General features: G+C 39.7%; 1 protein-coding gene across 1 annotated transcript in view; it reads right to left on the bottom strand.

The window, feature by feature from the left end:
- Positions 1-14,017, bottom strand: part of MYO1E (myosin IE) — a 233,999-nt gene extending 219,982 nt beyond the window's left edge. The window contains exon 1 of the mRNA XM_027851470.1: positions 13,588-14,017. Coding sequence (XP_027707271.1) covers positions 13,588-13,590 — 3 coding nt within the window. The 5' untranslated portion in view covers positions 13,591-14,017. The remainder of the gene's footprint in view (positions 1-13,587) is intronic.
- Positions 14,018-15,491: the final 1,474 nt, after the last annotated feature.

Raw genomic sequence — 15,491 nt, 5'->3', positions numbered from 1 at the left:
TTTTCAAACTAATGTAAGCCAAATTACTTCCCATTTCACTAGGCTGGATAATCAAGAGCTGCTTCCCATAGTCGATTTTCAGCATGACTCTGTTTACACAGCTCCTCACTCCACTACATTTATTCAAAAGATAACTGTCCCAGGATACTTTTAAAGATTAGATTAACTACAGAAAAGTTGTATGCAGCCAAGAGCAAAGCCTCCTTTTCTATACATACTTTATCCAAATAACTACAGCTTATCTCTGGGGGTGTAATAATGACTCAAGAAATAATAACTCAAGTAATAATAATAATAATAAGTAATCACTCAAGTAGTAATAATAACTCAATCTCACATTTATATAGCCCTCTGTTTTCTTGGCAACAGCCCTCTGTTTTCTTGGTACAGAAGAAAAAGTCCTAGATTTGAAGTAAGAGGACCTAGAGTTGAATTCCAATCAATAAACATTTATTAAGCACCAGCATGCTCTGCTATACTGTGCTAAAGAGCTGGTGGGGGAAGAGCATACAAAGAAAGTAAAAGACAGTCCCTGTCCTGGAGCTTATAGTCTAATAATGGCAAACACTATGAAAATACAAAGTATAGACAATAGAGTATACAATTCTTCAATACTGCTCCATTGACCTACTGGCAATATGTAGAACTTGAGGTAGGAGAAGAAAATATTTGAGATGGCAGAAGGAGAATGTTCCTTTGGTACCTTAAATTCTTTCATCCAAAGCCCTCAGTAGGAAGGAGGTCTCTGGTTTCTCAGTAGACAAATCCTCCAGGCTTTCATTCACACTTTTCTTTTCCTACCCTCTCTCTTTTGGAAAGCTCAAAGCTGAGAACAGCTTAATGGGTCTGATTGGACTTCAAAGTTAAGTGCTCAAGGCTGGGGTGTGTCCTAGCACTCAGAAGCTAGAACGGATCTTAGAGAAGTGAATTTAGCAGACCAATCTTCAAATCTGAATTCAGGCCATTGCTGTTTACATTGTCACATGTATCCCAGTTACTAAGTATCATGATAAAGAATGAGAGTTTCACAGGCTGTAGCAGTCTTGGAATTAACTCTGTGCTCACACATATACATCATTCATTTAAACATGGCTTTTGTAGAAGGATGGTTGACTTTGGGCAAGTTAAGTCACTTCTGCTTGTAGGTTTGGGTTGGAATATGACTCTATCCTACTAATCAGTTATAGCTTTAAAGAGTCCCCTAAAGCATGGCAAAGATAAGATTATCCCTATGAGGCTATAGCCTCAATAGTGAAGAAGGCTCTGCTTTTATAGGACTCCCTCACTTGTACTGAGAGTAGTGATTCTTAACTTAGGGTCCATGGACCACTAGATTTCTGGGGGTTTTGGAAAAAATGGGGGAAAAATTACACCTTTATTTTCCTTAACCTCTGACTGAAATTTAACACTTCCTGCAATTCTTAATGTAGATGACAAAACATGATTCTGCTAAGGGGTCTGCAGGCTGTACAAGATTGCTAAAGAGGTCCATGCCTCCCTGAAAGGTTAAGAACACCTCATTTACAGCATTCAGCCAGTGATGATAAAAGAGTGATGGGTTTTGTTTTTGCTTTTTAGGAGACAATGTGAAAATGTACATATTTCCACACAAGTCCTTCAAATATTGGAGAAGAGCGATCACCTTCCCCTCCAAGGCCTCTTCTCCAAGCTGAACATCCCCAAAGTTCCCTGAACCGTTCCTTTTAAGACAAGGTTGCCAAGCCCTTTACTGTGACACCCATCAGTTGAGGCTGCATTCACTGAAGTTTGTCATCTTCCCTCCTCAAGTACAGCACCTACATCATGCCTAAAAGTATGCCTACAGCACAAAATAGTCTGCACATAATGTAGAATTGGCATAACACTTTTCCTCTCTCTTTACTGAATCATATCAGAGTTAAAAAACTATGCTACTTAAACTTTTTTTTTTTGTATAGATTGACTCTCTTTCTTTGGACAATTCCTTTTTTCCTCTAACCAGTTGGAAAGATGTTGTCTGAGAAAAGACTCACTCCTAGCTACATGTTAGGTTGAGTAGTCGGTCCTACTCATATATTTTTCCAGCATCACGTAGACCTCTCTGATTAAGTATGATTCATTGCTATGAAAACATACTATGCAAAACATATTCTTATTTTTACTTAAATAACAAATATAATAGTTTTCCTTCTTGTTTATCTCAGCTTTTGTTTTAATAACTTGAGCTGAGTCTATACCAGTGCAAAGCATCTGTTGGGTCCAATTCCCAACAGATTACAAAGAATGTGGTGCTAGTAGGAAGCCAAATACTTCTGGATTCCCTGACGCTCATGAAGAAAGATAGACAGGCTAGAGGAAAATTTGGTCTACCACATATTCTGGCTGAGCTTAATTCTGCCTCAAGTACTCAAAATACCAGTTGCTAAAACCAAAGAAATCTAAGGGTTTTGGTCAAATTGCTAAATATTCAGGTAATAAGTGGTTATTAAGAGAATCTAGGGCATTCATAACCTTTAAGATATAAGTCAATAAGGACAAATATGCCCATCCATCACCTCACTTGGAGTCACTGTAGGGAATAGAACAGTAAGCCTGGTGAAATAGGATTCTGACCAAATGTCATACTTCTTGAGTTACAAAGCTGTTAAACATGTAAAGGGAAGAGAATGATTATACACTCTAATATTTAGAGAAGAATTCACATTGGCTATAGCTCTTGAAATAACAGAGAAGATATGGGGGAATACATCCACTGTTTCTTGGAAATAGTTCTTGAATGTCCTTTTAAAACCATTCATAACCTCAAAATAGTTTAACAAATGGTTCCATTTCTAAATCCACAATGTTCTTTGATAAGAGTCTGCTTTTACCTGCTGGGAAACAGGAAAAAGCTAAACCTTATTTATAGGCTTGAACATTACTCCTCAGAGGCAGAGAGCTGTACTGTTCTAAACATACCATTACCAGGCTTTATGTTAACATGAATTATTGGCAACAGAGTACCCAAGAAGTAGGATTTTATTGGTCATCCTAATTTGTTCAATTTTCTCTCTCGTGTTGAAGGACTCAAGTGCAGTATGATAATTTTTTTCTCCTTCAACTTTATTCTTTATGATGTCCTAACTATCTTAACATTATCTTTAAAACTTGCTCAGTTGGAAAGAGAGGGAGGGACAGTTAAAACTTTAAAACCTTATTACTTAAAAATAAATATATTTTTCTCAGTGATACAATAATCCAAGACAATTCCAAAGGACTCATGATGAAAAATGCTATTCTTATCCAGAGAAAGAACTGATAGGAGTCTGAATGCAGATTGAAGCATACTATTTTTCACTTTTTTTTGTGTGTTTTTTCCCCCCTTTTGGTCCATATCTTCTTTCACCACATGACTAATATGGAAATATGTTTTACATGATTGCACATGTATAATCTATATCATATTGCTTACCATCTCAGGGAGAGAGGAGGTGAGGGAGAAAATTTGGGGCCCAAAATTTTTAAAAGATGAATGTTAAAAATCACCTTTACATGTAATTGGGAAAAATAAAATAATAAAAATAAAAAATATATTAAAAATAAAAACTAATACAAACCCCCCTGCCTGAGAGTATTTACATCATAAGATGGCTTTTACACATACCATTTCCAATGTTGCTATTACTAAAGTATATAGCTCTGTAAAGGTAAAAAAGCCAAGAGGCAAGTTTTTTATAGGAAAAAAAACAACAAAATGTTTACAGCCTATAAAGTGAAACCTATGTATTATCTAACAGACTCCTTGGATCAAGAATTTTTTAAGTTTGTGTTTTTAAGTTTGAAAATAGTTATGGTGTTCCTTGGATCACAATTTCAGAATCTATCTGCTTGATATGTTAACACATGATCATGTTGCTCAACTTGGCTCTACCTCCAAGGGAAATACAAGAAGGGAAATAAACCTTTTCCCCCTGAAGCCCTCTTCAAGTCTCTACTCAAATCAGATTGATGTTTACTTAATTGAGGCTGGCAGCCTAAACAGCCCTTGACTCCAACACATTTGTGTGCTGCTACAGAAGTGTGAAGGTCCATCTGCACACCAGGGACAATACCTGTTACTGAGTACAAAAAAACCTGCCTATCTGCCCTGGGTGATAACCCTAGCAATACTTCTCAGAACACATGGTCAAAAGGGCAAAGCAGGCATATACCTTGCAGTGGCATTAGAGTGGAAGGAGGATTTTAGGTGGTACAGTGGATAGAATACTGGACCTGGAGTCAGGAAGATTCCTCTTTGTGAGTTCAAATCCAGCCCCAGACATACTATCTGTGTGACCCTGAGCAAGTCACTTAACCGTGTTTGCCTCAGTTTCCTCATCTGTAAAATGAACTGGAGAAGGAAATGGCAAACTACTCCAGTATCTTTGCCAAGAAAACCCCAAATGGGGTCATGAAGAGTCAGACATAACTGAAACAACTCAACAACAACAATAAACCTAGAAAGGACATCTCTCCTGTTAAGTCCTCTTATAACAACTAGCATTTATTTCACAACAAGACTGAGAGGGAGGTGCTATTACTGGGAGAGTTTAAATAACTTACCCAGGGTCACACAGCTACTAGTGTCTGGGACTGATTTGAACTCAGGTCTTCCTAACTCCCAAGTCTAGCATTCTGTGCCACCTCTTGCACTTGCCAGCTGGAGAATTAGTTCATCGAAACCCTTCACTATAGCAGACTACCTGGTCCATTCCTCAGTGTCCAGGAAGGTTTTCTCTAACCATTCTAGATACAGTCAATTTATCCATCTCAGAATAAGATTTCATACTTGCTTGGTATAGCAGAAATAGCAACGATAGGAGATCTGGCTTATTGTTCTGGTTACACCACTAAAATAATTGCTGTTTTACCTTGGACGAGTGATAGTCAATCACAGTCAAACAGGCTTTAGATCTTTAAATCAAGTGACTTGGACTCATTGACCTCTAACGGTCCCATCTAGTTCTAATATCTGATGATTTTGTGTTCTTTAATATTTAGATATACATGACCATAAAGCCAAATGAATGAATTTTTAAACAAAATGCCAGTATAAAGTAAGTCCAAATGAGTGCTGTGTCTCTTCCTGTAGTCAGGTGTATACATTCATTACAATACTGCTTCCATTGTTCAAAAAGGTTTTTTTTTTTTTGGTGTGCTGGGGGAGGGGGGAACTCCTCTTCTAGAGCTGCCTTCAAAGCCTACCACACATTCTCTTGAATATATTCCATGGTTACAATATTTCATGCTCTGCAGGTATATTTGATTTTTGGAAATATCCAAAAGTTATTTAGTGCTATAAGCCTGATGAATTAGATGAATGACCAAACTATAAGATAAATACTTAGACACTGTTTCTCATACAAAATAATTAGACTACTTTTCTTATGTAGTTCTGAAGACAACTGACAATTCCATAGGAGTTTCAAAGCTGGTTGAAGCAATGGCAGGATCACCAAGGGAATGAGAGTGCAGCTTCCCAAAGTATCTATTTTGAAAGACAGCATTCATTTGGATATATAAGTTCTGGTCTACTATTAAAAAATCATTTCCATGACTTTATAATCACTCTGTATAATCTGCTTCAAACTCCTTTAACCCTGTTCCTCTTGGGGATGGCTGTCCTGGAGAGGCAGAAGAGATACTTACAATAAAGGGAGGATCATAACCCACACTTGCCAAAAGGCAAAGTTCCTAAAGCTGTCCAGTAGCAAAACCTCTTGTCTGCCACATCAAATGCTGAGACTGAAGTTTGAAAAACTAATCTGCTTAACATAGCACAAAATGTGCCCAGAAGCTGAGACTTTTTAAATTTTTCGATATTTGAAAACCTCTTCTTTGTTCTGTAAATATCAAGTCTTAGTCAGCAAGATTAATAAGAAGCCAAAAAATGAAGCCAGAATGAAAAACATATTTTAAAAGTAAATATTGTCTTCACAAAAATGCAAGGAACAATAATAAATTAGCCACATTTTCATAAAAATGTAACAGAGGACTTCACACTGGAAAAATACTTATAGTTTTATGGATAATCTTATAATCACAATGAAGCTGATTAATACCTCACATCTGTGGGATTTTATATTTTAATACCTTTCAAAGGTGATGAAGAGACTTCACAAATTTTCAGCAAGTATGAAAAACAGAGTTCAATCATGAAACACAAAGTAATCGCAACTTCTTCAGTTCAGTCTCAGGAAAACCCACTCATGTGATGCTTCATACAATATATAAAGTACTAAGAAGTTACATGAAAGTCTCATTCAGTTCATGTTAAGTCAACTTCTACTCTACCTAGCTCTCTATATAATTTCTAAAACAGACTTTGAAATACTCTGATATTTAAAGTCAAGAAGTAAGTAAAAATAAAAGTTTTTAATTTTGCATCTTTGGGAAAGGAAGAATACACAGAGGAGGAAGGTCCAGAGGGCAGACCTTGGATATAAGGTCCAAGGAAAGAAGTTTGGGCTCAAAAAAGGACAGAGCTACCTAACAATCGGGGCAGCTGGGTGGTGCAGTGAATGGAATTCCAGGCCTGGAGTCAGGAAGACTCATCTTTCTGAGTTCAAATTTGGGCTCAGATACTTGCTAGCTGTGCGACCCTGGGCAAGTCACTCAACCTTGTTTGTTTCAGTTTCCTCATCTGTAAAATAAAAAGGAAATGGCAAACCACTCCAGTAACTCTACTAAGAAAAACCTAAATGGGGTCATGAAGAGTCAGGCATGACTGAAAACCTAACAATTGGAATTGTCAGAAAATGGAATGGGCAGCCTTAATAAGGTAGATCACCCCACTACAGGTGCCCAGAAAAGAAGCTGGTTGTCAAGTAATGGTTTATTTATCAGGGATGTTGCACAGGGGATTCAGGCCTCACATATGAAATTGGACTAAATGACTTCTGAGGTTCCTTAAAACTCATAGATTCTAGGATTCTGTGAAATGTGGGAGTGACTTCTCTTAAAAATGAATTAAAAAATCAAGGACAAGAAACAGGATAAATTCAGTCCTTCACAATAACCCATTATTCCACTTGCAATCTGGATAGTATCAAATAAGATACAGACTTACATTGTTTTGGAAGTATATAGGCTCCAAATGGATACAAAATCAGTCAACTTTTTACCATATCCTGGATCACAAGGGAGAGGGGGAGAAGAAGAAGAAGGAGGAGGAGGAGGAGGAAGAGACAGAGACAGAGAGAGAGAGAGAAAGAAGAACGAGAGAGAGAAGAAAGAGAAAGGAGACAGAAAGAGAAAGTTGGAATCATAGTTGGAAATAGAACCCAAGACACCTGATAATCAGAGATTCTTAAATGTTACCCTTCCCAATGCAGAATGTGGTGGGAAAAGTGCTAGACTTCAAGGAAGGAAATTTTTGTTTGAATTTTGGCTCTGATACTATGTGGCCATGGGCAAATCACTCAAAACGAGACCAAGAGAAGTTACCTCATCCATAAAATGGAGAAAAAAATATGTATACTACCTACCTCAAAGGGCTGTTATGAGTAAAGCACTTTTGTAACATTAAAGTCACATCTACCTGACTTATATTTTCCAGGAAATTTTTCTGTGGCCTTCTAAAGATAATACGTTTTACAAAAGGAACCTTCGGCACCCTCCTTCCCTTCAAATCATACCATATAAGAAGCTATTTGCTCCACACGGGGATGGTATATTGTAGTGCAAAGAGCTCTAGTTCTAAAGTCAGGGAACTTAGTTATCCTTCTAATACTACACTTGAGATTTCAGGGAGTCATTTAACTTCCCTGGGCCTCAGTTCTGCAAAACAGAGGAGGGGAATTGGACTAAATAGTCCCAGAGTTCCCTTCTGGTTCATTGTCACAAATGAACTCCAATGCCTTCTTGTTGCCCCCAGGAACAAATACAAAATGCTCTGTTTGGTATTCAAAGCCCTTCACATCCTAGCCCTCTCCAATGTTTGGAGACTTCTTAAGCCCTATAGTAGTTGTTGAGTCCTTTAGGTCATATTCAACTCTTCATGACCCCAATTTGGGGTTTTCTTGGCAAAGATACTGGAGTGGTTTACCATTTCCTCTCCTCCAGCTCATTTTACAGTTGAAGAACTGAGGCAAACAGGATTAAGTGACTTGCCTAAGGTCATACAGCTAGAAAGTTTCTGGGGCCAGTTTTGAACTCAGGAAGATTAGTTTTTCTGACTACACACCTGGCATGCTAACCACTGGCACTTTGCTGCCCTATTTATAAGTTATTCCCTGACATGTACTCCAGTGACAGCTTCCTGGTTGTTCCTTGAAGAGGAACATCTCTCCAGCTGTCCCCCATTCCCAGAATGCTCTCCCTCTTCTATTCCAACTACTGACCTCTCTGGCTTCCTTTAAGTTCCAACTAAAATTCCACCTCCTACAGGAAGCCTTCCCCAACCCCTCTTAATTCCAGTGCCTTCCCTCTGTTAATTACTCCCCATTTATACTGTATGTAGCTTACTCTATATATGTTTGCTTGCACTGTTGTCTTTCTCATTTGATTGTAAGCTTCTTCAGAGCTGGGGCTATCTTTTGCCTCTTTTTGTATCCTCAAAGCTAAGCACAGTGCCTGGCACATAGCAGACACTTAAATAAATGTTTATTGAACTTATTGAATGAAATTCTAGGTCCATGACACTGCATAGGGATGATACAGTGTGAGATAATGGCAAGATAGATAAATTGAAAGTCAAGAAACCTGGTTTCTAGTCCTGGCTCTCTGCCACCAACTGTGACCTTGGCTGGGTCATTTGCACATCTTGAGTTCTCTGGTGTTTTTTCCCCCAACTATAAATTGAGTTGATTGTATTAGGTGATCTCTAAGATAGCTTCCAGTTCTAACATTTTATAAATATATTATTAGAAAGTCACCTAATAGGCAGCTAAAATAACTATTGGGCATATAATAATGAAATATTCTAATAGTTTTATTCTTCATCACAGGAGATGATTTTTAAAGATAAAATAGCTCAAAATCACAGCCATTTACACTGTAGTGGCTAAGTTCCTTGTACAGTTTCCTCCACATCCTGTTTCACTCTGAGTCTTAGATTTCTACTCTACTTTGATCTGATGGCTGCCTTTTGGGTGAGTTATTTAGTTGATATTACAGACTGTAACAAAATTTCTGGTCAATTACAAAAGGCTGTCACCCATGCCAACCCAAGAGGAGTCCACCAAGAGAAGTGCTTCCCTGATTCGATGTTTGAATGCATTAAAAGTTCTCATGCAAACCTATTCTGATTCCTCTGTTTTTCTTCAGAAAGGCGGAGATCAGAAGGGGAACTAGATACTTCCCTATATATACCTCTTTAGGGTTCTCTTTTTTTAAAGCCTTTGATAGTATATGTTTATGGATGGGTGGAGAAACTTAAAACTTAAAAACTATCTCTCTTCATTGGATGCTATGAACTCTCTCTGCTTCCTTTACTCTAAAGATAGATCCTATTCCACTTTTCCTACTACAATTCCCCTGTACTTCTACCCATAATTAATGGGTTCCTAATCTATAATTGGCCAAACTACCTCTTCTTTCCCTTTCTTAATACCCCTTCAAAGTTTTAACTGTACCTCATCCAGGGATCCTTTCTAAAATGAGTAGAATGCTATATGAATTTTTGGTTGGCCTACCATCAACCAACAAAATCCACAACCTTCATCACTGGAGGAGAGATATGTAAGTAATTTCCAAAAAAGAAGGATTTATATTTCTCTATCTAGAATAGACAGTCCTCAACTTATGAATGTTTTATTCAGGTATTATTAGCGTAGTAGTATGTGTTAAATAGGTTCTTAGATCACCTCACAAAAATCTACCTACCATTTAGAACATTGGAAACCACATTCTGAGTTACAAACAACTAATTTACAAAAGAATTTTTGGAGCAAAAATTGGGGTCTTGCCTGTAAATCACAAAGTAGCATTGGTTATCACTTACATGCTATGTAAGATTTTTTTTTTTTTTGCATATTATAGGAATGCTCTGATGCTATGCAAGTATGGCCAAAAGATTTGGACTCAAAAGATTTAACTGTATTTAGTTTGCTAAAGCCCTGAGAACAAAGAGAAATATCAGATTGTGCCATTTCTGGGAACCTAGAGGATGGTGTATTTATGTACATAGGTTCTGGTAATTGGTTAAGGTGAAAGAAGCATAACTATTGTTGGTGGCCACGGTAAAAAAACAAACAAACAATTCTGGGATATCTGGTATTTATAATACATAATTCTCATTTGAATTTTATGACAACATTGAGGTGGGAGATATAGGTGTTACTCCTTCCTCTCCACCCATTTTACAGATGAGAAAATTGAAACTCAGAGAAGTCAAATGACTTGCCCATAGTCATACAGACATTCAAACCCAGGGTCTTTCTAAGTCTGGGTCTGATATGCCCCACCATCCACCACACCACATGGTCTCTCCAAGGAAATTTACACATGGTAGAAAGAATCTTAGATTTAAATGCCCACTAACTGTGAAGCCAAAGGGGATTTTAAAACTTTCGCAGAGAATTTTTGCTCTTCTGGGATTGCAAATATCTTTAGTTCTACATTAAAATTTACCACATAGAGATAAAGGTTTCTGCCATCAAATGTTCACAAGCCAAAGAAAATTCAAAAGGCAGAAAATCATCAAGAGGGAGATACCAAAAGAAAGTCTCCTATACTTGTGAGTCTGAAAATGGCCATGTTCCTTGTGAGTCAGGAATGAATCAGCCTTGGTCAGGATTTCAGGACAGGTGGGGCTTCTTTCTGAGGAGTTGTAAGACTAAAGTTCTAACTATATTTCCTGAAAGATCTAACTTAAAAAAATTGGCCCACTCTGGTGTTATCCCTAGATCCTGGCTGAAGTTATACCAATTACAGTCTACATCCTAACTTTCAACCACTTCCACTGAATGCTTCTTCCCTTCCTGCCCTAAATTACAGTGGGGTGCAGCTGTGTACGTCTGAACAAAGGTGCATTTTGAGGTTTTAGCATCAGATGACATAATCCATGTACAGTGCCCAAGTTGGCATGGGATCCAATGTAAATAAAATATCATATTTTTTATTAGAACAAAGTCTCACAACCTTTAATAACAAATGTCCACAACTCCACATTTTATAAAAATGAGCACACTAAATTCTTCATGGTAATAGGAAAAAAAATCCATTTTATTTTTGCAAATTAGTCTAGATTATTGTTGATTTAGTGATGGCCCATCTCCTATTTCAGGGCAGCCAGCTGTTTCAACTTTTCTGACAGGGAACCTTGGCCTCAACAACCATATCTGATACACAGATAGTCTCTTGGCTGCCCACAGACATGCCCATCTGTGTCCGTGGCAAAATGCCCCCGTAATAGGTAAGTCATACTCCTATCTACTGCTGCTATGTGTGCACTAAACAATGAAAGACTTAAAACGAATAGTTTATGGAATTTTAGGAACATCATTTTTTTCTGCTGTAATATCCTTTCTTTGCAACAGTGCATTTATGGATCTCCTTAATCTATCCAACAATGTATATAGGTTTTTCAGGCAGTCAGAATAGGCTACAAAGGGACATCTCTTGGAACATTAAAAAAGCATCTAACATTTTGGATTTTCCCTTAAGATTTTGTCCCATTACTGAAATATTGTGAGAATATTTGTTTTATCCCAAGTTTTTAGACTGAACTGTAGAATTCAATTTCAGAAATTCCTAAACACCAGGACTGTCATTTATCCTAACTCCACTTCCAACCAAGAAGCACAAATCCCAAACACATCCTCCACTCAAATAAGCTACTGCTTCCAAAATAATTTAGGGTTAACTAACTTCTTGAACCCTGATAGTTGAAAGGAAAATTGATGTGAGATTTACGTCTTTGTCTTTAGGGACGAATGTGATAATTATTTTTCACTGACTATTGATAATGAGCTACGGAGTGTTCCCTTCAGACTAAAAAGATTCTCCCAAGGATAAAGATCAATAAAAACAACTTCCAAAACAGTAGGGGACAAGTAGCAAGTGTAGGCCCTAATGAGCCATCTTTACATTTGCCTTCCCTTTGTTACAATGACTACATTTTTAACTAGTATTCTACCATACCAAGTATCATTTTCAACCTATCTCCATTTCTACAATCGTTAAAAACACACAGAAGTAGCAACTTTCTTTCTCTCTTTCTCTCTCTCTCTCTGTCTCTCTCTCGTCCAGCCCATCTAACCTTCCCAAGCTTATTTTCAGTAAGGAAAATACCCAAATTACAAAGTCTTTAGTACAAATTCTCTAGTCTTCTAATCTTTTCGCAAGTCTTTCCAGTTTTTTAATTTTTTATCTCCTCTCTCCCCCCACTCCCAATAAATATCCCACGCTCTTTTTTTTGGTGGTCGTGGGCTTTCAAGAAGGGGAAAAGACCCAAGAAAAGTCTGATTAAGACGCTGCTGTGTTGTGTCTTTATGGGTGGGGAGAGGGGACCCTTCCACAGAGTCGAAAAAGGACCATGTAAAATTTGAGCATGAGGGCAGAGCCTTCAAAACTTTCGCGGTTATATATACACACAGAAGCACTGTTACCTTGCAGCTGTGTGGAACTGAGCAGCGAGGCTGTAGTTTGGGAAATACTAACAGCTATTTTTGTGTTTCTGAGCACAGATTTTTGCCAGCTCCAGTTCTCCTAAACCCACAGGATTTTTGACTCTGCCAGTCTGTCACTTTCGCTTGGCGCAACTAGCCCAGCCCAGCCATCAGCCGATCTCCAGGTACTCTTTACCTGGACTTCCCTTCCTCCTCCTCCTCCCTTTGTGGCCGTGGCTACGGCGGTGGCGGTGGCGGTGGCGCTGGCGCTGTCTCCTCTCCCTCTTTCCCTCCCTCTTTCTTTTTCTACAGGACAGGCCGACAAAAAGCAACCTCCAGACTGGTTTTCCCACACCACCTTGCAAATGCCAGCCCGGACCGGGAAGCCCATCTTGGTCCCGACGGAACTAAGAGAATCGGGGCTCCGTACGAGACAGCCGCTTCCGAGAAGAGGCAGCCCCGCACCAAGGCGGCCGGCGCAAAAGACCCTGCCCAGGGCTCTGGGCGGGTGGGCTGAGGTTAGGCAGTAACATCGCCTTCGGCAGAGGTGGCCCTAGAGGGAAAGAACACAGCTGCACAGTGCGGGTTCTCCCCACCCTCTAACAGGAAGAAAGGGGACGCCCGCACAGACAGAGGGGCCGTGCCCGCGGTGCCCCCTGGAAAACACATGTGGTTTGTTCCCCTCTCTCTCAAGTCCCACACTTTCAGCAACTGGCAGCGACCAGATGCAGACGGCCAGTCATACACTCAAACACACAACACAACACACACACACGTTTGGAGAAATTACTTAAGGCACTTTTTGCTTCCTCTTAGTCCCGGAAACCTGTTGAAAAAGGTGGGAGAAAGGAGTAGGACCCCTACTTCTTCTCTCCCAACCTTTTCCAGGACCGATGAATAAGGAGCCGAGATGGGTTTTCTAGGACTGACGAGTAAGTGGCCCAGTAAGGTGGGCTTCCCTTCCGGACAGCTTGCCCCAGCTCCCGGGTCCCCTGCACACCCCGGCGCCGCTGGCAGCTCCAAGCCTCGGCCAACTCACCATGGTGATTTCAGTTGCCGTCGCTCCTCCACCTCAATCCGATTGCTGAGGGAGCGGAGGGTCTGAAAATGTAATTTCCTTCCCGAACTTCAAAAGTTGGCTCTTTTCGGCCGAAAAAAAAAAGAAAGGAAGAAAAAGAATCCTCCCAACACTCCAGACACTCAAAGGAGCCAATGGGAACACTGGGGAGACTCCATCCAAGCAGGATCCGTAAGGCAGGTTAAAGGGAAGGGGGTGGTGGTGGTGGTGGTCTCCTTTAGCAGACCCCGTTCATCCTATGTAGGGATGAACAGTTCAGTGTGGAGTAAGATATACACTAGAGCTTCCTCCAGTCGCTCAACTAGAAGTGCTAGCTAGGGGCAGTCCCGGCAGCTTCAGCTGCACCGCCAGCCTAGCTCCTCCTCTTTCTTTACTCTCCCACTAAGTACTCCCCAGCCTAAGCCACTGCTCAGGCCGGGCAATCTGTCCTTAAATGGAGAATTCAGTTCGGCCCTGACGAATCAGGGTTTATTTTCATAGCGTCATTCCTCAGGGAAACTCCAGCAGCCAACAAGCATGGAGCAGCTAGGCTTTCCAAAGGTTTCTGGATCCTGTAGTCCTCTGGCCCTTTCCTTTCTCCTCCTCTTCAGCTTCAAAAGAACTTTGTTGACCTAAGCTCCTAGTTAAAAGACTTGGTACTTGGAGAAGAGAAAAGAACTCCACAAAAATAATAATAATAAAATAAAGAAAAGCTTCAAACTTCTTTCAACATGAAAGTCTGAGTTGTGCTTATCTTCCAGGTTAGAAAGCAGCCTAGTCCAGAACAATGAAAAAGAAGAAAAATATTTTATCAGCAAAGAAGATCAGAGTCATGGCAGAAACCCAGAGGAAATCCTTTTTCTTTCTCAGGTCTAGGAGTATAAGGGAAATCAAAATGGTGATCGTCATCCTTCCCCCACCTCTTTCCCCCAGCCTTTATTGAAAATCTGATAGCCATAAAGTACTAGTAATGGACTATTTACAAAGTTAGGCGGTGCAGGTGAGGTGCATGCCTGGAGTCAGGCCGACTCATCTTCATCTGACCTCAGACACTTATTAGTGGTGTCACCCTGGGCAAGTCACTTAACTCTGACTCAGTTTCCTCATCTGCAAAATGAGCTGGAGGAGGAAATGAAACCACTCCAGTATCTTTACCAGAAAAACCCCAAATGGGGTCGTAAAGAGTCAGATATGACTGAATAGGAACAACTCCTTATTGCTCTTGCTTGAGCCCTGCTTTACCCAACTCCTACATCTTTCCTGTGAAAGATACAGTGTATCTCTAGTGTATCTCTGAGAGTTAGTTCATTCGGAGCTATTGTCTCATTTTCCAAAGCTGGAAATAATCTCACAAATGACTTTGCATCCATTTTGACTTGAGTTGTTATGTTTATGGAGTTCTCTTCCCCCCAGTAGAATGTAACTTCCTTGAGGGAAGAAGCTATTTATTTCATTTTTGTTTTATATCTCCATCTGGCACATGGGTGCTTAATTAGTGCTTTTTGGAGGGGAGAACATGACTTATCTGAAGCTGAAGTTGGGGTTGGCATCTCTAAACAAGTTGTACTAATACAGAGAGACAGATTTTTGACCCACTGTAAGGAAAACTTAGCAGCTGGACAGATCTTGGACAAAAGAGGAGTCCTGCCTTACTAGTTACTAGCCATATTGGGAGGATCGTATATCTAGAACTGGAAGAGGCTTCAGTCCAACCCTCTCATTTTATAGATAAACTGAGGCTCAGGAAGTTTTGTGACTTTCCCAGCGTCACAAAGGCAGTAAATACCAGAGGAAGGTTTTGAAGCTAGATGCTCTGATTCTAAAGCTCTTTCCACTGGGTAAGTCACTTTACCTCTCTTGGTCTCATTTTCTTCCTCTGTAAATTG

Source organism: Vombatus ursinus, unplaced genomic scaffold, assembly GCF_900497805.2.
Source record: "Vombatus ursinus unplaced genomic scaffold, bare-nosed wombat genome assembly UNPS02009205.1, whole genome shotgun sequence".
Taxonomy (NCBI): domain Eukaryota; kingdom Metazoa; phylum Chordata; class Mammalia; order Diprotodontia; family Vombatidae; genus Vombatus; species Vombatus ursinus.
Note: the sequence above shows the minus strand (reverse complement) of the source record. Positions and strands in the feature narration are given on the sequence as shown.